This window comes from Phyllosticta citriasiana, assembly GCF_038021145.1.
Source record: "Phyllosticta citriasiana strain CBS 120426 chromosome Unknown IWZ02scaffold_4, whole genome shotgun sequence".
Lineage (NCBI taxonomy): Eukaryota > Fungi > Ascomycota > Dothideomycetes > Botryosphaeriales > Phyllostictaceae > Phyllosticta > Phyllosticta citriasiana.
Genome location: NW_027117281.1, coordinates 1,888,693 through 1,909,373, shown reverse-complemented (window position 1 = coordinate 1,909,373; position 20,681 = coordinate 1,888,693). Strand labels below are relative to the sequence as shown.

Sequence of the window (20,681 nt, the reverse complement as noted above, 5' to 3'; positions counted from 1 at the left end):
GGTCGTTTGGAAGGGAAAGCGATCGGATGATACCCTCATGCCAGGAAAAATGTCATTTTACTCTCATCTCAGAGGAGCCTATGTTCGCACGCACGGGGGAGGAAGGCGTTGGTGTTAAGCCAATAGGTCTATAATGGCGGTCAAGACGTGGAAGCCATTGAGATTGGGCAATCATCACAGGCAGAGAGGCCATGGCAAAATTATTTCACTGGGATTGTTTAGGATGTCGAGTATTTGCTCCGGACCTCCCGAGTCGAGTCTAGAACGAGCAAGCGCGGCAAGAGAAAAAAATTGAAGGATTGAAAGCCAAGGGGCCGGGTCAATTGTCGGTGAAAGCGGGCGAGAGCAGCAAGCGAATGAGGTCGCGATGAAGGATGGCACATGGGTTGTAAGTACAGTACAGGTACTACGACATGTACCCATGTAGCATGCTCCAGAGCAGCACTTGCGGGATGCAGCGGCACGGTGCAACGCTGTGTGCTGTCAGAGCTCATTTCAAAAGGTCGCGCCATTAGGTAACGGGGCATTTGTTGTCGACCAGGTGGAAGATGAAGAAGATGAAGGAGAAGAGGATGATGACGATAGCAGTGATGATGAAGCACGAAAACGACTCCAGACAAGGTCGCGCGACGCGTATGCATGCGTATGCTAGATACTGCCGTGAGCAGGCTTGATAGCTATCTCGCTGGAGTCAGCGATGAGGACGACTGGACGGGCTGAGGAGTCGGCGGTGCAACGTTCCGCTGGGGTGCGAATGACAACATGAACCGTTGGAGCAGCTGCGGAATGACGCGGCACAAGGAAGCCGTGCAGAAGGACGACCAACGGTGGCTTGCAAGGGATTGCGGTGGCAGGCCTATTTTGGTGCGCAGACGGGTTTTGTTGTTTTGGAACGGGAGGGTGGCAGAGATAGATACGAGAAGCGAGAGAGACTTGATCGAAACCTCAACACCGACCTTCCTCGTCTCTCCGGCTCCAGCTCCAGCTCCAGCTCCAGCTCCAGCTCCAGCTCCAGCTCCAGCTCCTGCTCGTACCTGGCTCCTCCGTCTCACCAACCACCACCGGAGCTTCCCCCCCCGTCCACTGCACCCATGGCCATCACAGAGCAATTTCTCACTCAAAGACGATGAAGCCATCGATAACAATCCCCAGCGCCGCCGGGTGCCACCTTCGACGACGCAGCAGCATCATTTACGAGCTGGCGATAAGGCGACGAGCCTTTCCGCACTCGTCGCATGCCCTGCTAGGGTTCCACCTGTCCATGCGTGGATGCGCGTCTTGCGGTCCCAAACCTCTCAATCTACTTGTTGTTTTTCCCTCTGCGCCTGCATGCGCCCTGCTGCATTTCACATCTCCAGCATCGCGTCCCGTCGTCTTGTGCTCCGCTCGCCCAGTCTTAATAACATTACCACCTCCCCCTCCCCTTCTTTTTTCATTTTTCTCTCTTTCCCCTCGTCCTCCCCCCTCTACTTCTCTCTCTTGGTGCGTCCGTCCCTTCCAGCTACCGCCGCGCGACGCCACGCTCGCAGCCTCCACGCCTTATCCAGTAGCGCCTCTGACATCCCCACGCCACCTGCCTACCCAGAGCCCCTCGAGGAATGTCACATGTACAACCTACGCCCGCCCTTTGCCGTCCTCTCTAGATCCCAAAGGATTCCTCTGCTTTACTTAATCCCATCATCAGCTTTCTCGCTTTGCCATTGCTCCCCATCATCTCCACGTATCCCACACGAGACATGCCTCATTCCGTCCACAGTCAAGACCCTTCCAATATCTCAAATGAGAGGGCGAGCACCTCGACAATGGCCGACCCCGCCGATCAATTCCCCAAGGCTGTTGGCACGACTCTGATTGTGCCCGCCGGGGAAAAAGACCAGCTCTCTCCGGTCCCCACCAACATTTCGCTCGAGCCTCCTCCAAAGTCGCCCATCGGCACCATACCCGAGGGCGAGACCCTTGAGGAGCGCAAGAACATCATGCGCCCCGTAGACAGGGGTCCCTCTGGAGAAAGACTCGACCCGGACACCCACAGCACTCCCCGTAGCGTCAAGTCGAAGCGAAGGACCCAGTACTATGAAGGCCAGTTCAGTGACAAGGACGCGGTTGGCACGGCGAGAGATCGCGTGGTCAAGGACTCGCCCGTCGTGGCGGAACTAAAGACCAATGTCATTGTACGTGTATTTCCATCTCCTTGTCTGATTGGGTCCTAATGCGCTCGCAGATCAAAGATGAATACACACTAGTGACGGATCTTTCCTCGCAACTTTCTCAGCGCTTCCAAAGACCCGAGGCCAGCATCATGATCAGCCTTCAGCATTCGACCTGTCTGCTGCTCAGCGGCTCCTTTGAACCCGCCTACGTTCTGAGCATAACGACCGTGCCTTCACTGGTGCAGCCAGTGACGAACAAGCGCAATGCCGCTCTTCTTCAACAATTTCTCGATGAAATTCTCAACGTCACGCCGGAAAGGGGTGTCATTCGCTTTCATCCCTTGGAGGAAGCAAATCTGGCCACGAATGGTCGGACCGTGCTGGGCGAAATTGAGCGCGAGCAGAAGAAGCAGGCAGAGGCCAACGGAGAGGTGAAGCGTCCAACGACAAAACAGTCGAGACGATCCTTCATGCTCCGGGCAAAGACGTCGCCGCCCTCGCGCAACGGCTCGATGGCATCTGCGAGCATTGTGACGCCGCCGCTTGCCAGCCCTCTTCCGTTCGATGTCTCGACGCCAATACCTGAACGCGCGCCCAGCACAGGCGAGGCTAAAGACCTGTCACCGGTCGACAGCAAATTGAACGTCAGAGCTGCCAAAAGAAAATCAATGGCGCCCATGAAGTCAACACCCAACCTCAACGGCTACAAAGCACCGGCCATTCCTGAGTCGAAACCCATGCCAAAGATGAGCAAAAGGAAGAGTTTCATAGCACTGTTCAAAAAGTGATTGGATGTTGTACCTCTTCCTTTAAAATCGTCAAGGTTAGTTTCTGTGTCTCTTTCGCTTCTGGTTGGATGCGCCATCTACTTTTTTTTTTTTTTTTTTTTTTTTTGCTTGTTCGTTCTGAACTTGCCCTTGGCTGCAGTCGCATGATCAACGTGTCTTGAAGGGCAGAGAAGAGGTTGCACAAGGGCGGCTGCATGGAGTCACACCTGCATATTTTGTGGCGTTTTGGGGCGCCATCTGCAAGGCGTTCCTGGTCCTCTCAAGAGGGCGGCGTTGATATTACTTTTGTGAACATTGCGGCGCAGCATATACCCAGTCCTTTTTACCTACTACGACCGAACTAGCCGCCGGCGGCCCTGCGGCCCGCCATAATACATGTGCCTACATACATTGCATCAAAAATTGCGTCAAGGGCACTTGCTTGACATCGTGCAATTTACCAAGCGGCTACTGATGCTGATGTCGCGTGACAAGGACATGCATGGTGGGTGCTTCACGACACGTGATTGCGTGGTCGCTCGCGGCAGGCTGTCGACGCGCTCATCGCTCACCTCCCCAGAGTCGCTGTGCCTTGTTCATCCACGACCAAACAACCCTCATCCATCTCTACTCATACATCAGCCGGCCCATAGCGAGCATGCCTCCGATGCGACAGCAAAGCGCCAACAAAGCCTTCAAACCACCTCGGCAATTGAAAAACCAGCCAACCGCGGTCGAGGCCGGTCCTAGCCAGACAGCCACATCGCGCAACCAGGCCAGAGTCGCATTGGGGCGAGCCGGGCCAAGCTCGACGACTGTTCGCCCAGGCGCCGCATTCAAACCAGCGACGACAGTCATCTCGTCCAGTCCCATCGTCATGTCAGATATTGAGGACGATTTTTCCGCAGATGACCTGAATGGCACGCCTCTCGCGACAGCACCGCGCCGACGTCGCATCTCCTCCGCGCACCGCGGTTCCCCGTCCAGACATCAAGAGACTGCCTTGCCGCCGTCCCAAGATGCCCTTGGCGCGACTGCAAAGGACCCCATACCAGCGAAGCTGCTGAATGCCCTGTTGCACGAAGGATTTGAGGACAAAGAGATGCGGATAGGCAAAGAAGCCATGGCTGTGACACAAAAGTACGTCGAGACTTTTGTCAGAGAGGCGCTGGCCAGGGCAATGATTGGGAGGCAAACCGAGGAGGAGAGCGTGGGTGGAGCCGGCGATGGCTTTCTGCAGGTGAGCTACGGGCTTGACGAAAGCCGTGCCGGGAGATGTAAGCTGACAGGATGCCCTATCTGCAGGTTGAAGACCTCGAAAAGCTGGCGCCGCAACTGCTTCTGGACTTTTGATCAGCGATCTCGCGCTGGACTGAAGACATGGAAACCCCACAGATCGACCACTATACTGCCACAATATCCTTCTTGCACGCTGCCATGAATGCTGCAAGTTCCTACTATGTCCCAAGAGATCTGCCGCCATGAATTTGGAAGGGTATCGAAGGGACCCCAGCTGGCCAGGGACATATTTCAAGATTGAAAATTCGCGAGCAAAGGGAGAAGAACCCGGCGCTGTGCATATATGATTTGTGGAAACTATTCCTAGGGTTGATCATGAGTCCATCGAGCCAGGACACGCTGGGTACTTTTCCCCAACCACTCTCGCTTTCTTGGTCATTTGACCTGGCTAGTCTTGGTACGGTTTCGAAGTTTCCGGATATGCAAAGTCGGTTTGTCCGTCACCCAGCCGCGTTTGACGGAAAAAGGTGGTCCGAGAGACGTCGCATGTTGAAGTAGCGCGACGGTGCTCAAACTTAGCACACCTATTTTGTCAACTCCACTAAGAGCGTCGCCAATCAGTTTCCAGGTTTGACGACCGATGTGGCAATCACCTCTCCGAGCGCCAATGGCCCTTAGTGTTTCCGGCTCTCTCGCCGCCTCTTTGGTGTTGGCCTACCTGAGCCTCAAGTCAACCATTTAGCCCCTCTGTCAACGAGGAATAGTGCCGCCCGGCATGGCACTTGGCCTCAAGCTGACCAGTCTCTATTTGATATTCGCGGACCTCCCGACATCCTAGTCTGAAGCACGGCTACCCCGCAACTTTTGTCACGAAGGATGCTTGTGAGGCAAAGCCTCGAGATATGAGACGGAGTGGGCAAGCTACTCGGCCAATGCGCAACATAATAGAATGGGCGCGGTAGCCTCCACCAAGTTCAAGTTCCTTTGCCAGTTATTCTGTCTCGACATTACCACTGCCAACGTTCACGTATCCTTGCGCGCCCAGGGCGTCGTCTTCCCTCCCAATTCCTTCAATCTATTCCCTGGCTAGACCAGACTTGACCATAGAGTCCTAGTGCCCGGATTTCCTCTCGTTTTTGCCTTCGACTGTAGCCATGTTGTTAACCAAATACCTGTTTGCTGCGATACTCAGCACGAGCTCCACGCTTGCAACTTTTCGACCCAGACCACACATGGACTTCGCAGTGCCTCGCGCCGGGCTGCCTGCACCACGGCTTGGTTCTATGATGAATTCATCACCGCGCACTGGTTCCATCTTCAAGCGACAAGAAGCGCAACAACCTCAGCAGCAAGGCGGCACTTCTGCTGGACCGGGTGACCGAGTGATTGTGGTGCAAGTCAGCAATCAGGATAATGCTCTCGCTTTTTTCCCGGATTCCGTCCAGGCACCAGTAGGCTCGTTTGTTCAGTTCCAATTCCATCCAAATGTGCGTACTATATGTTTGCTTTCCAAGTCGGTTTGCTGCCATGAACAAAAGACGGTATGTTGTTTTCTTTGAACAAAAGTCTAACTTGAAATTTGCGTGTTGCAGAACCACTCCGTCGTGGAATCGACCTTCGACGCACCCTGCCAACCAATCAACAGCAAAGACGCCTTCTTCTCCGGCTTCATGCCCACCAGCGTCGCCGCCGGAAACAGCATCCTTGCCTTCACCATCAAGATCACGGACGACCGGCCTCGCTGGTTCTACTGCAGCCAAGGAAAGCACTGCCAAAAAGGCATGGTGGGCGCCATCAACCCGTGAGTTGCCATACCCACCTCCTGTTCCCAGTTTCGCAGCTTGCTGATTTCAATATGCGATGCAGGCCGCCATCCGGGGACAAAACGGTCGATGCTTTCAAGGCGTTGGCCGCCAAACAGCCCGAGAATATGACGCCCCCACCCACTGCTGCCGCCGAACAAGCCGCGAGGGGCATGGCTGCGAGATCGCGGGTTGCGCTGGCTGGGTTGGCTCTGGCGGTCGGGTCGGTTGCGTTTGCGCTGCTTTGAGAAAGCTGGCCGTACTACCTATTATGATGTATATGCATGCGGTTCACATTCCATTCGAAATCCGCCCCGCGCAACTTGTGTGCGCCTGGGAGTAAATGGAAATTTTGGCTCATAGCTCCTTCTCAATCTATTTATGTCGGCTTAGTTCGCTCCCTAGGTCCTGTGCCCTGTCTTTGTTGGGGAAGGGAGGGGGGACTCAACCATGGCTGTTTGATCACACGTCAGTCCCGTCATCTGCCTGTCGACTAGTCCCATCGATCATTTACACGAGTTGATAATGCTTCAATAATCTCCAATTGTAGCCTCTTTTGACCAGGGGTTTGATGGGCTACTGTCTCTAACCCCCTGGCAAAGGGGGACCTGATTGCCCCCTTGCAGCACAACACCCCCCTTCATCGTAGAAACAATTCTGCACAATCTTCGTTACAGCATCCATTTCTTGACCTTTCAAACGTGGATCAGTGTGCGCCGAGACTTTGTGATGGGGTGCATGTGCCAACAGGGTGGCCTCAGCCCTATGGCAAGCTTGTTTCCACATTTGGGCTAGCTGCCGTCGACGCAGTGCCGTCGCCTTGTTGACCTCGACCGACCTGACCTACAAGACCGTCCCAACACAAACATTTCATCCCTCTAACTACAAGTATCCATCTCTTTACAACGTCTCTCGCTTGAACTTTCACAGGGCTTTCCAGGTGCTCGGCCTGCCACAAATGGCTTCCCGGGCGTCCATTCCTTCTCCGAGTGAGCCGTTCCGATCCCGTCAACTACATGGATTCACAAGGAATGCTTAACTGCACCATAGGCATGGACGTTGACGAGGACCCGCAGTGGCTCGACGCCGCAACGAGCAACACTGGATGTGTCCCCCATTTCTCCCACGAGCCTGCTGATTCAAGAGCCGCCATGGCCGTCATGGCTTTGGCTCCCCGCGCGCTGTTCAAATTCGGCATGGACATGCCGCACGGTAGCAACGTTTGGCCCGACCTGAACAGTCCATTACTGCGACCGCTCAAGTACATCGCGTGTCCTCTTCCGCTTCTCGGCTCACCTTTTGCTCCTCTTCCCGGTCATCCTCGCTTACTACCATGTATCGAGGCGACAGACTTGACTGGCACTCAGGATGACCGAGCAAACCCTGCGTCTCCTTCTTTGAGCCACTCTCCAACCTGGCCAATTCTTAGCTCATCTGAAAATCAGAATCTGCCCCACGAGGTCTACCAGCTCATTTGCTCTCAGCTTTCCATGGAAGACGTGAAAGCCTTGCGCCTTACGTGCAAGGAGGTCAACTTCTTCATAGCCCCCATCTTATTCGAGACAACTGTCGTTCCTTACCACATGGCCATTCTCGAGCGCGTGTGTCCGTGGTCGGGGACTGTGTCTAGAAAGGGTAAGGAGAGGAGAGTTGACGCCGACATTTTCGGCAAATACGGCAACAGCATCAAGAACTTTGGCATACGCTTCGAGCTTCCTGCAGGTAGGGCGCTCGATCATTATCCTACTGTGATCACGTACTAATGCTACATAGCAATCCTCGCAGCTCCACCCGAAAAGCACTTGCTCGAGCCACGTGAAACTTACTGGGGTCACTACGACTGGCCAGCGCCTTTCTATTTGCGTTTCGACCATCTGAAAGATCTCGAGGGAGAAGTCGACGAGGGATTCGGAGTTCGCGAGGCATTTTCAAAAATACGTAAGGTCGAAGAGCTCGCCATTTCCGTGGACAACAACTTGGGCTGGCTTGTAGGTCCCGACAAGTCCATCCAGGATATTGTTCTGAACGAAAAAGAGGGAATTGTCAAACACAAATTCGAAACCCCGTCGCGCAAGTCGATGGCACAGCGAAAGTTCTGGAAGCTGATCGAGTCACACTACCCTCATCTTGCCAGTCTGCATAGATCCGACCTATGGTGCTCGTCTCTACACCTTGTCGAGTCTGGCTACAGCGTTTGCTGTGCGGATTCCAGCTCTGAGGTACCGTACTTCAGTCGCCAGCTTCTCTGGGAGGCTATCGGGAATGACATGCTGGGCAAAAGAATGCCTGAGCTCAATTCTGGATTTCTCGTGGTCTCCCAGAACACTGGAAAAAGCGAGAGAGTCAGCAACCATCCCATCTGTCCAAATCGCTTGTCCACTCGCCAGATCGAGTTGCTTCTGGAGAATTGGTGGATTCAGCACGCCTTTCTGACTTCGTACATTGTTTCGGTGATCGATATCCTGCCCCCCTCGGCACAGGTCCACACACTGAATATAGCTCGCTTGCCCGCCGACTTTTTGCAATTATTCTGCCGTGCTGACTTTTGGGCCTCGCTCCCAAATTTGCGCACGCTCAAGATTTTTGTTACTGGCCAGTTCCGCGAGGTCCATTTGAACGACTTTGGAGAGGCTACCTCATCTTATGTGAAACCGTCAAGAGCCGTACCCATTTTTCTTCACCTGTTGAAGGAATACATCTCTCCGCTCCCCAACGTTACGCAGCTGTCTTTCGGCTGGGCTAGTGGTGGTGAGCACGAAAAAGGCCTCTACGGTCGCAACGTACACCTCTTGCCTGCTCCATTCATGTCCGAGGTGCCCTCGCTGCAGGGGTTGGAGAGATGGATCACCTTTGACAGTGTTGTGACGTTCCCTCACGTCGAAGATCTCCACATCAAGAACTGCTGGGCGACGGCGGAAGCAATCGTCGACTTGGCCCGCTTTAACGTCAAGCATCGTCTCCGCAGGCTGACCCTGGAGTCCGTGTCGCTGCTTGGACACAGGGCACCGCCTACTCCCTTTGCGCTGCCGCCTGCGCCAGCCGCTGCAGCAGCAGCAGCAGCTGCAAACGCAAACGCAAATGCCCAAGTTCAACTTTTGGTCGCCCATGGCGTGCCGAATGCCAATGCGCATTTACCTGCGCGTAATGTCCCGCGGCTCCTCTCTCCCCCAATGCCAGATCAGCAGATCGGAAACATGCCTCCTGGAGGTGTTCCGGGTCCACAAGCGCAAGTCGTAGCGCCTGCTACGTGGATGGGGATGCAGCTGCCTCCACCCCCGGCTCCATTGCCCTTTACAGGAGTGGGCCAAGGTACTTGGACCTGGGTTCTCGACATAATCTCACCAAGCAAGCACCTGCCCCGCCCATGGGATTCACTACAGTGGCGCCAAGATCTCTCATTGGAGCAGCTCGACGTTATTTCCTCCGGCTATTGCTTCCTCTACAATTATCCGTGGCGTTATGAAGACCTCGACCCCAGCTTCAAGCGCCCCTACAACCAGACGCACCTTGCCAGAAAGCAAGAAGAGTACGTCAAGCAGCGCACCGAGGCTCTCGAGCCCCTAATGATGCCAGTATTCGACCCGGGCCTTGCCGAAATCGTACAGGTCCTGCCCGCTCCCGAGCGCGACGTCCTGGAGACCGTGTTCCAAGCTTCCATGGGCTGGGACGACGCCAGGGCTGCCGAAGCGGCATGCTTCGACCACCGTTGCGAGGGCGGCACTGGCCGCTTCTCCGTCGCCTTGTACCGTGGCGACAATGCCGAACCGGAAAGCCCTGGCGCCAGCGGCAACGGAGTTGGCAGCTAGATGGAGACTCCTTGCGTCATCATTTCCGTTTTCGGATTTTGGGTACGCGTCTGGTCAACTCTTGGTTCCGATGCTCCTTGCGGCGTGCACTGTCGATTCCGTCTGGCCAGATCGACCTCGCGCTTTTCGGCGCAACGGCATGGCTCCTCGAGCTCAACTCTTGCACTTGCGCCTTCTGTCCCCGCGGCCACCTCCTAGACCTCGCGATACCCGACTCGACCGTCACAGTTTCCACCCTCCTCTTCCCGGCGTTTCACTAACCAAAGTAACCATGGTTTCCTTTTCCATTTGAGCTTTTGCATGGGTTTGGTGGCAGGTCTTGTGACTGATTCAATTAACTGACTGCCTTGGCGTTGGTCGATCGGAAGTTTTATACCACTGAGGATCCAGTCGGTTCAGCTACTCGTCTAATTCCATTTGGCGCTGGGGGTAACCGCTCGACTATCATGGTCGCCTTTATTCTCGTTGATTGAAGGAAGGGTGTTGCCTGGAATGGCATGGCACGGCGTGGTACAGTGGTGCTAATGACGCTTTCTTGATCACGGGGATTTGTTTGTGATCAAGCAAAAGAGATAGACCGAATAAGGGGAAAAAAAGGCTCATCTTTGTATTTTTGCTGCTTTGGGTGTAATTAAATTGCCCAGGTATCTGTTAATCTCGTCGTGCTTGAATGGGCTGTCGAATTGAAGAACCTTGCGGCTCAAAGGTGCATTGATTAGAGCATGCATGGATCAAAAGCACTCAGTTTTCACCCAACCGGCTTCAAGACCGCTCAAAATCATCCTGCTGAACCAACAAATCACGCGCCCTCCTCTCCTCCGCCGCCCTCTCCACCCTGTCCAGCTCAGCATCAATATCCACCCTCACCCTCAACTCCTTCTCATGCAGCGTGTTATACACGCTCCTCGCATCCCTGAATCCGAGGACCTCTTCGCCAAGTACCTCAAACGCCAGCAAGACGTAGTGCTTGGCGAAGGGCAGGCGCAGGAGGCCGCGGAAGAAGGCGGCTTTGGCGGCCTGCGCGTCGCCAAGCTGCCGGGCGAGGTAAACGACGTACGAGGACCACAGCGCGGCGCTCTTGCTGCCCACGGCGTCGTCGGCGAGCGCTTTTTCAAAGGCCGCACGCACCGCGTGGCTGATGCCGCTGCTGCTGCCGGCTCCGACGGCGACGGCGGCCCGGCTGCGTGCGATCTCGCTGTGGATGGAGAAGTGCCAGGCGATGATGGACGGTCCGCTGTTGCTGCCGCCGCCGCCGCCTATCCTCTTCTCCGAGAGCACCACGTCTTGCAGGATGGCGCGCAGGCGGTCGTCGATGCGGAAGCGCGCCTCGTGGCTGGCGTAAAGCGACAGGAAGCGCGTGTTGTCTGGGAAAAGAGCGACGCTTTTCTGCAGCTCTTCGCGCAGGATTGACGGCTTGAAGAGCTTGGTGCGCTGTGCGTGATGCGTCACAAGCTGGTATTTGGCTTGGTGTGCGGCTTCGTGGGCTGCAGCGACGAGCAGCTTGCGTGATTCCAGCTGCTTTGAGAGATAGTGGAAGGGGTCGAGAGCGGCAGCAATGTCGAGTTGGCTGTGAAAATATTCAAGGACGGCAAGGCATTCGGTGTACTGGACCGCAAGCATGGGCTCATTGGTTGAGAGTGAGTGGTCACGACCTTCGGCAAGAGCGCGGCGAACCTTGAGGAGAGTAGAAGGGCTAAAGTCCTGGCTCTCTTCTGTCGAAGCCGGTAGCTCTGGTGTTGGTTTGGCATCCCCAATTGACGATACGCGGTGTCGCACCGCGGCCACGTCGTCCTCTCGAAGGGCTTCCCAGATCCAGGTACGCCATAGCAGAATGGCCATTTTCTGTGCATCATGGCCAAGTTGCGTGCTCAAACCAAGGGCAGTAGAGAAGACCCGGTTCGCTTCGGCTTTATTTCCAGATCGGCTCTCAATCAGCGCGTATGCATTGTACAAACGCAAGCTCGAGGATCGCTTTTTCAGAATCGCCTTCGCGGCTTTAGCAGCACCAGTCGGATTGCAGTGCCATTCAAATGCCAAGTAATATTCTGCTACAGCGTCCAGATCGACAGCATTAGCAAGAGCCTTGAAGGTCCTTCGAAGCCACTCCTGCTGACCCCGATGGCAGACTTTTCCAAAGGCATTGCTGTCGAAGAGGTCGCAGGTCGAAATTTGCGTGTAGGTCATTTTAGGGTTCCATGAATTGTCAAAAGTGGTCGAGTGATCTATCTCCGTCCTATACGAAGGGAGTGTCTCATATTCGCAGCAGTCAAGCTTCTCATGCCGGAGAAAAGGATCTAGCCACCATTTCCGTGTCTCGAGCTCCGAGGTTACAAGAGGCGGTAAACCCCAGAAACATAGATATGCTTCGACCAACATGACCGGCGGGATTTGGTCTTGAAGGAGCTCGAGTTCACTTTGTATGTCGTTGAACAACACCACATGGAACGGGTCTTCTTCGCCAGCTTCGTCGATAGTTCTTCCCGGAAACTCAAATACTTCGGCAAGTCGCCGCTCGTTTTTGACGAAGCTTCTGAATAGATCCTTGCTGTCTGTGACAACATCATGAACGGCAGTTCCTGAGTCTGGCGGGTCTGGCCATTGCCCCTTTTGCCGGTGGATTGCCCATCCCTGACTTGCGGGCTCGCCCATGCGCGGACACTCGCTTTCCCAGAATTCCTCGAAATCTTGAAGTGATGTCTCTTCAGGCCGGCAGAGCTGATACTCAAATAGAGCTTGCCAAAGCGCCACCGCACGTTCTTGATAACCTGCGTCTCGCATCATGCTTGTCAAACGGAGCAAGAGATAAACGCGCAGGTTCTGGTTGGTGCGAGAGCCCTGGCTCGACAGGAGTCGGAGGCAATCTAGATATTTTGCGTGGCAATTCTCATAACGAAACTCGGCAAGGTTGGTCTGCAGAGTGTCGATATATTTGATCCACAGGCTTGTGCTTTCGGGGTGCTCTTGAAGAAATTGCCTCCATTTCTTGAAATGCTCTTCTCTGCCATGAATCTTTGAGCTCTCGTTCATGAGGCCAAGAACAAGGCGTTCTTCATTGATTAATTTCAAGGCCCTCTCATAAATGTCAAGTCTAAGAGAAGCAAGCGCATGTCGCTCAGTGGCCTTGAGTTGGCGGTGAACATCAGATGAACCAATCCGGATCATTGCCTCTTGGTGCTCTATCAGATCCAGCCATGCCGAAAGACTGTGAGGCTCTTCCTGAACCTTTCTGGTAAGCATGGCGTTGCGCTCTTTGGTTTCAGTCAAGAAATCTTGGTAGGAATCGCCGTCCAGGTCATTGGCGTCTTCCAGGTCGGAGTCGTCCAAAGCGTTTTTTGCCTTTGCTTTGCCCTCAATCGATCGGTAATCGATTAGCTCACCTTCCATATCTGGTTCTTCGGATCCGCGTTTACGCTTCCTACTGCGAACAGGTATGAAATCTTGGGTGCTGTCGAATTCGTCTTGCAAGTCGCTCATTGGCTTGACGAGTCTCAGAGTGGGGACGTCCTGCGTTCGATGCTGCCGAGAGAGAAGTCGACGTTCAGCTTTGCCGTGATGACCTTTGGACGCGACAGCAATCCCTTTGTCGTCTGACTCAAGTCTGTCGATTCTGAAATCCGAGGATAAACCCAACACATATCCAGCGCCTGCCCTGGTGTAAGCAGGGATGCTCCATCGATTAAGTCTTCCATAGACGAGATTGTCCTGATCACCCTTGCGATCAACTACAAAATAGTCCTTCTCTCGATCTCCACTTTGAAGCTTGATTTCTCTGAACGGCTTGGATTCGTACCCCCGTGCTGAGGCGTGGTGTCTTTCGTTGCGATTTCTGCTCCTGCTCCTACTCCCACTCCTACTCCTATATCTTCGCTTGTGGTGACGCTCTTCAGCACGGCGCTGGTTGTCACGGTATTGCTTTCGGGGCTCTGTGTGATCATGCCACCTTTCTTGATTGCCATGTTGCTTTGAGCTGTGTCGCGAACGATGTACTCGATCTCTGCCCTCATCACCCGGGGTTTGTTCCGCCCTGGGACGATTGTGTCTGGCCTCTGGACGAGCTGGACTGCTCTCGCTTGTTTTAGGTGACTCGGGTGGGGGTTTGGGTTTGAAGCTTGAAAATTTGGGGACGGGTGGCTTGGAACTGCCCTGATCCATCGTTAGCTGACGCAACCAGATGGTGTGTTATGAATACGTACCTGGTGATGTTCCATGGCGAGAAGCTCCGAAGAGGTTGGTGAGGTCATCGGCATCACGAAACGCCGATGTGGCAGAAAAAGTTGGGCGGTGAGGTAAACAAACCGAATCCGACTCGTCGACTCGTTTTTTGTCGCCAAACTCCCGCGCGTCTGCGCACCTGCAACTCGCAACTCGCGTCCACGTCTACCCACCCGAGAACCTGCATTTCCATGGATAGGATCCCAGCTGCAGGATCCGAACCAAACACGCCAACATGAGCTCGCTCCAGCAGCAGCTCGCGGCCATTGCCGCCACGAGCACCCATCAACTCGACCTCAAGGCGCAAAAAGCCGCGCATGGCAAATCGCTGCTCTTCGAACCAAAGATCGCCGCTTCTCAGGATTTCAACACCGTTTACCAAATATGCCACGAAGGTTTCCAGGAATTATGCTTGTTGGACCCGAGGTTCGCAGCTTTTGCTCAAAACCTGTTCAGCGAACAGAGCAAGACGGAGGATAGGACGCAAATGACCAAGGCACAGAATGAAGAGCTTGACGCTGTTCTTGAGAGCTTTTTGGGGCTTGTGGGTGCCAGACTGCTACTCAAGCCAGCAGTCAAGGCTGTCGAATGGCTTGTGAGGCGGTTCAGGTGAGTAGTTGGATTAGGGAATATCTTGCGCTACGGGGCAGACAACTGACCATAGCCACTCAACAGGATACACGAATACAACACCGAGTTCACCATCCTCACGTTTCTTCCCTACCACAGTCATCCGGTGTTTCTCACGTTGCTCTCCATCGTTCCGCGCAAAATATCACCGACTTACCGGTTTCTGTATCCCTACATGACCTCCTACCAAAATCCGCCTCGCCAGACAATCGTTTACACGGCCACTCACACTCCGGCGTTCTTCTCGGCATTGAATCAATATGTCCTGAAAGTCACCAAATCCCATCACCAGTCGCCTGCTCTGCTCTCTTTCTGGGCAAGCGTGGCTACGCAGTCAGTGGACGCCCAGCTAGACGAGACAAAATCCGGCAGGGGAAACATTCAACGCCAGCGAGAGGAAGACCTCCTGCTTCGTGTACTGCCAGTCCTTAACGAGGCTCTCTCTTTGAAGAATGCACCCGAGCTGAAGATCGGGTGCTACATGATCATGACCGTCATGGCCTCCAAGGCGTCGCTCGACGACAAGGTTTTGAATGGAATGATGGAGGCCATTGTTTCTAGCTGGTCCCTAGACACTCTCGATGGGGCGCTCGTATCCGTAGCCATTCTGGCTCAAGAGCGCCAGGGCGCAAAACTCCCGAAAGCCGTTGCTCGTGGACTGCTGAAACTGGACCGGTTGGCAGACAGACTTTTGGCCCTGTCACAGCAATGCCGTTCCGACAGACTCGCCTTTGGTTTGGTTCTAGCAATCATTGAGAAGTTTGCGAAATCCGCATCTTCGGACACAGCAGCATGGCTGGATGTGGTTGAGAAGACGCTCCAGGCGCAAATTTACGATGACCGGCAGATGGCGATCATTATTAAGTCTCTACTTGTGACGATCCACCGAATCGATCAAGCAGCCGATGTCACGACCGAGCAGCGTGACCAACTCGCAGACTCGATAATCCGCCTCCATCAGTCCGAGACCATTGGGCTTGCTGTCACGAAGGTCATTGAGGACGAGGGCATGGATGTAGAGCAGCTGGAGATGCGCTTGAAGATTGTTTTGAGGCACTCAGTAGAATCGAAACAGGAAACAGAAGATGTGGACATGGAAGATTCACTTCCAGCGCTCCCGGACGCCAGCGACGACCTGGTCACTAACCTTCCCGTACAATCAACAGAGCAGTCTCTCCTTGCGACCCACGATTCGAATCTCTTCACCACTCTGTCTACAGCTTTCCTTGGTTGCGTGTCGTCTGAGGAAAAGCTGAAAAGTTTCTCCCACGCGCCTCTCTTTGCCAACAATGATACCCTATTTTTGACCTTCCTTGCACGCTTCTGGTGCGAATCTCAACCGGCATTGGCGCGGAGTTCTGCGCTACGTCTTGCTTCGGAACACTTGAGCAGTGTTAGCGACGGCTCTCTTGACTTTCAGGGGCTGATCCCCTACATCCTCAACGCCTTGTCAGACAAGTCGGCAGGCGTACGCAGGGCAGCAGCGGGACTGGCCGCGATCGTCTCCAGCAAAACCGCTCAAAAAGGCACAAAAACCTCGATTTGGGCCCGGGAAAGCATTTACGGTTCCTCATCCAAGTCGATCAAGTGGCTTTCGGCGGAGGATGCTTACAAAATTCTTTCAACCGCCGTGGTGCCTACTCTTGAAGAGTGCATCTTGGATGGTAACCACATCAAGCAGGTTCTGCAGAGTGCTGTGGACGACCATGCCCACAAGCATGCTGGCTCGCCTGTCCACGGGCCCGAATTGAAAAGCGCTCTGCGGACTGGTGCCTGCAACTTTTTGAGCAGTCACGCTGTCAACACACCTCTGCTGAGGGTGAGACTTGGATTGCTTTCATACTTTGACGGCGTTGGAAAAAGCGCATCTGCGGCTCGTGTGCAAATTGTCCTTCCTGCCGTTGAGAAATGGCTCTCTCTGTCTCAATCCGAGGCCTCCTCGATATGCAGACTCGAATCGCTAGACCTCCTCGAAGTTGATCGCTCCCACCTTAGAGCAATCGGCTCCCGTGACGCTGAGGGAGTTCAACTTTTGCAGAAGATTATTGGCGGCCAGTTTGGTTCTGATAGGTCAAACATTCAACAAGCCGCTTTTGAGCGTTTGAAGACGATTTGGCCTTCTTTAAAGGTCAACATGAAGATGGAGGCTGCGCAGTCGCTCCTTGATCTTGACCTCGACCCGTCGGAGTCTGCCGCTGCGCAAAGCAAGAGAGAGAATGCGCTGGAGACTTTGAGAGCTGTTGATCTTCCAACACAGGCTCTGGTCTCCTTTTTGGACAGCGTTCCTACTGCTGTCCAGCTGCCCGAAAACCCACCAGCTTCCAAAAGGAGGCGCACCAGCAAAGCCGAGATGGCCCGCTTCGATGTTAGGGACACCGAAGACACGACCAAGGCAATTGAGAAGTTGACACTGGTTTTGGAGCTTGTGGAAGGATCGTCACCTGAGGATCACCCCGAGCTCCTGCGTGGTCTTTTCCAAATCCTCGGCGAACTGCAACAATACAAGATTCAGACACAATCTAGTCTTGTATACCTGCAAAGCCTGATTATAACTTCGTTGCTGGCCATTGTTGACAAGTTGAAGGCCACCTCGGAAACTATCGATCAGTCCGCAATCCGGGCAGATCTTCTTGTGGACTGCGTCCGCCAAAATGCAAACCCACAGGTCCAGAACTCTGCGCTTTTGCTCATCTCCAGCCTGGCGACAAGCGTACCCGACACGGTTCTCCACAGCGTGATGCCGATTTTCACCTTTATGAGTTCCTCAACGTTGCGGCAGACGGATGAGTACTCTGCACACGTCATCGACCAGACCATTTCTCGGGTTATTCCCCCGCTTGCTGCATCTTTTCGCAAGCGCAAGAGGGACCTTGTGCTAGGTGCGGCTGAGCTGTTGTTGAGCTTCACGGCCGCTTACGAGCACATCCCTCTGCATCGCCGGCTCGGTCTTTTTGGACAGCTCGCCAAGACCATGGGGCCCGACGACTCTCTCTTTGCGATTGTGGCAATGCTTCTGGAGCGGTATCCCACCGACAAGGCTGTGAAGCGATTCACTGTGGATCTGATGCGACTGTTTGATCCCGCGACCAACTTGAAGGCATCGAAGAGATATCTCGACTTGGTCGAGGATGCGCTGCAGCCTAAGCGTACGGTTTCGGACGCCCTTTTCAGCCTCAGTGAGAAGGACCCCGACCAGATCCAGAAAGCAGCGGTTCACCTTTTCGAATCCCTCGCGGACCTTTTGCGTGACGTCCAGCTTCACAACAAGGTTTTGAAGGCGTTGAAGGATGAAAACGAGAACGCTGCTGCAATCGGCAGTGTGTTTACTCAGCTTCTCGAGAGAACTATTGAGCTTTCATTGAAGTTCAAGGACACGGAAGTCCTGCGAGACGCCTGTGGCCGTGTCTTGTCCAGCGTTCTCCGCCTTCTGCCCACACCTGAGCTAGTGAAATCCGCCGACAGCCTCCTCAACCATTCCAATGTCGAGGTCCGCCGAACAGCCCTCAGAGCCGTCGAAGCCCAAGCCAGCGAGGTCAAGCCGAGCAACGTCGCAGCAAGAACTGCTCTGCTTCGGTTTTTGCCCCGCGTCACTTCTGTCATTACAAGCTCGGACGACTCCAAACTCAAACACACAGCTGTGGCTTGTATCGATCAAATTTCTGAGAAGTTTGGTAAGAAGGACACCTCGGCGGTCGCAACAGCTGCGGAGGCCGTCGCTGGAGAGAAGTCCCTGGGTAGCAAGGAAGACCGCCTGCGCATCATGTCCCTCCTCTGTCTGACTTCAGTCGTCGAGATTCTCCGGGACGACTTCATTCCGCTCATACCAATCGTCTTGCCAAAGGGCTTTGCATACCTGGAAGAAAGCATCGCGGCCGAGTCCAAATCAAGCCTGCATAATGCTGTGTATGCCTTGCTTTGCGCAATCCTCGAGCACATCCCGTTTATGTTTTCAGGATCCCACCTTGACTCGGCCTTGCAGCTCTCACACAAGTCTGCCGTTGCAGAGCTCAGCGAGGAAGCTGATGAAAACCGTCAGCAATTCTACCTTCTGGTCGCACAACAGGTGGACGCGAAGGAAGTGTTCGGTGCCGCCGAGCGCAACTGGGAGAGCGCTGTTCAGGCAGGATACCCGGCGCCAAGGGAGCATCTTGCGGCCCTTCACAGGGCTATTGAGATGCGCCCGAAGAGCACCGTCGTCAAGAATGCTCATCAGTTGTTCGAGTTCTTGATCAAGGCATTCGATCTGCGAAGGACAAAGCTCTCGTCGTCGGAAATGTCAGACGAAGAGACCGAGGAGCTCATCGAAGAGATCGAAGAGGCTGAGCAACAGGTCAATGCCGTCGCCATCACGACGGTGATGAAACTCAATGACGCTACATTCCGACCTTTCTTTGTGCGTCTCGTTGAATGGGCCGCCTCAGGCATGCCGAAGAAAGAGGCTCGCGGCGGGATGCTCCGCGCGACAAGTCTGTTCGTTTTCTTGGACACCTTCTTTGACAAATTGAAGAGCATTGTCACGGGTTACTCAAGCTACATGCTTGACCTGGCGGCAGAAGTTCTCGGCAAGACATCTGAGAAGAGCGCCGAGCACGTCCATTTGCTGGAGTCGACCCTGAGTGCATTGGCGAAGAGCTTTGAGAACGATGACGATGGTAAGCAAACGACACTAACTATCAACTCTCCAAAGGGGTGTGCTATCTGACATTTCAAAACTAGATTTCTGGACAGCGCCGTCCCACTTCTCCGTCATCTCCGGCCCGCTGCTCTCTCTCATCCCCGCATTTGCTTCCCAATCGCTTACCGAGTCGCATATCATCCCGTCACTCACAGCCCTCGCCGTTGCGGCCAACTCTCCCGACCACCACAAGGCCCTCAACGGCGCCATTCTCAAGTACATGCGCTCCGACAGCGCGTCGACGCGTCTTGCCGCTATCAAGACGGAACAGGCCCTTACGGAGGCGCTTGGCGAAGAGTGGCTCGGCCTGCTTCCTGAAATGCTGCCCTTTATTAGTGAGCTGCAGGAGGATGAAGACGAGCAGGTGGAGCGTGAGACAGCTAGGTGGATCAAGAGGATCGAAGAAGTCTTGGGTGAGAGCCTGGAGGGCATGCTCCAGTAAGAGAAGCAGTGGATCAGTGGGTTTAGCGAAAGAGAAAGAGTGTTTTTGGCCATTTTCAGTTCCTCCGGAGGACACAAAAGTTGCATTGCCTGGAGTAACTCGAAGTTTGTGGATTGAGATGTGTAGATTCAATTGTGTCCATCTGTACAAAGTTATCCATGCTACCTATACTGCATTCCCAGCGCCACATCTACTTGGCCCTGAAGCTCGCGCTAGCCACATCACGGCTGGAGAGCCTCTTTCAAATGAGCCTCCGACCCAAGAAGAGCACCCAAGACGCAAAAATGGCCGATGGCGTCTTCATCTCCCTTCAGCAAAGAATAACGAGCCGACTGCTTACCTCGGCCATTTTCTCGCCCAGAGATGCAGCCACTGCACCGCCAACGGCCGTTTTCTCGCTTAGCATTGCCGCGAGTTGCTCTCTGTCTGCGCTCGAGTGGGTCACCCCGACCAATTCGATGTGCGTCTTCATGTACAGGTCATCTGTGTATTTGATTGGAAAAAAAGATCTGGAAATGATTTTACATGGGTAGGAAAGGTGCGGGGACCTCTCCGCATGCAAGTCTTCCCCTGACCACCTCTCACATCGACAACACGACCGCACTCTGTGAAAAGCGAATTATCCATCACTACGCTGATGGATGAATGGCGGAGCAGGCAGCCCGCTTGGGCAGGTCAGTCACGCTCCCCGCCATGCCCTCACCGGCGGCTATTGTCACGCAAGCGGCGCCAGTGCTCGCTCGGTGCGAAGCGGGCGATCGACACAGACACCACCACACAGCCAGCGTCCGCCCGTGGCCCGAGGTGTTTTCACTGCGGCCCTTCTTCTCTCGAGGCGTGTGGGAGGTGTAGAAGCAAAGATAGGTGTGACGAGCAGGTGGACATGGAGATGTGATGATGTCCGCCCGCTCCGTCGTCCGACTTTGTATGCATGGGTGTACCCGATGTCGCGTGGTTG

General features: G+C 54.4%; 6 protein-coding genes across 6 annotated transcripts; 5 read left to right on the top strand and 1 right to left on the bottom strand.

The window, feature by feature from the left end:
* Positions 1 to 1,802: 1,802 nt before the first annotated feature.
* IWZ02DRAFT_489187 (Tautomerase/MIF superfamily) lies at positions 1,803 to 2,938 on the top strand (the record flags this gene model as incomplete). Its single annotated transcript, XM_066769542.1, has 2 exons — positions 1,803 to 2,171; positions 2,222 to 2,938. The coding sequence occupies 2 exons, from the start codon at positions 1,803 to 1,805 to the stop codon at positions 2,936 to 2,938; spliced, it is 1,086 nt and encodes a 361-aa protein (XP_066624785.1).
* Positions 2,939 to 3,575: 637 nt separating this feature from the next.
* Positions 3,576 to 4,270, top strand: IWZ02DRAFT_489186 (CENP-S associating centromere protein X-domain-containing protein; the record flags this gene model as incomplete). Its single annotated transcript, XM_066769541.1, has 2 exons — positions 3,576 to 4,157; positions 4,223 to 4,270. 2 exons carry the CDS (start codon positions 3,576 to 3,578, stop codon positions 4,268 to 4,270), a joined length of 630 nt encoding a protein of 209 aa, XP_066624784.1.
* Positions 4,271 to 5,442: 1,172 nt separating this feature from the next.
* Positions 5,443 to 6,206, top strand: IWZ02DRAFT_374296 (uncharacterized protein; the record flags this gene model as incomplete). The annotated part of the gene is made up of 3 exons (XM_066764750.1): positions 5,443 to 5,643; positions 5,749 to 5,957; positions 6,023 to 6,206. 3 exons carry the CDS (start codon positions 5,443 to 5,445, stop codon positions 6,204 to 6,206), a joined length of 594 nt encoding a protein of 197 aa, XP_066624783.1.
* Positions 6,207 to 7,160: 954 nt separating this feature from the next.
* Positions 7,161 to 9,011, top strand: IWZ02DRAFT_374374 (uncharacterized protein; the record flags this gene model as incomplete). Its single annotated transcript, XM_066764754.1, has 2 exons — positions 7,161 to 7,680; positions 7,732 to 9,011. Coding segments are annotated over 2 exons (1,800 nt in total), but the record flags the coding sequence as incomplete, so codon positions are not given.
* A 1,515-nt stretch (positions 9,012 to 10,526) lies between these two features.
* IWZ02DRAFT_498100 (NRDE-2, necessary for RNA interference-domain-containing protein) lies at positions 10,527 to 13,972 on the bottom strand (the record flags this gene model as incomplete). Its single annotated transcript, XM_066770207.1, has 2 exons — positions 10,527 to 13,907; positions 13,958 to 13,972. 2 exons carry the CDS (start codon positions 13,970 to 13,972, stop codon positions 10,527 to 10,529), a joined length of 3,396 nt encoding a protein of 1,131 aa, XP_066624781.1.
* A 137-nt stretch (positions 13,973 to 14,109) lies between these two features.
* On the top strand, positions 14,110 to 19,938 carry IWZ02DRAFT_416928 (uncharacterized protein). Its single transcript, XM_066765790.1, has 3 exons — positions 14,110 to 14,585; positions 14,652 to 19,258; positions 19,323 to 19,938. Exons 1-3 carry the CDS (start codon positions 14,212 to 14,214, stop codon positions 19,721 to 19,723), a joined length of 5,382 nt encoding a protein of 1,793 aa, XP_066624780.1. The 5' UTR covers positions 14,110 to 14,211; the 3' UTR covers positions 19,724 to 19,938.
* The last annotated feature ends 743 nt before the right edge of the window (positions 19,939 to 20,681 follow it).

What these genes read in the sequence shown, in the direction of transcription:
- IWZ02DRAFT_416928 (XM_066765790.1), top strand. Translation starts at nt 14,212, where the DNA reads ATGAGCTCGCTCCAGCAGCAGCTCGCGGCCATTGCCGCCACGAGCACC. An exon ending in TGGCTTGTGAGGCGGTTCAG is followed by an intron (nt 14,586 to 14,651) that starts GTGAGTAGTTGG and finishes GCCACTCAACAG; the next exon opens with GATACACGAATACAACACCG. An exon ending in CTTTGAGAACGATGACGATG is followed by an intron (nt 19,259 to 19,322) that starts GTAAGCAAACGA and finishes TTTCAAAACTAG; the next exon opens with ATTTCTGGACAGCGCCGTCC.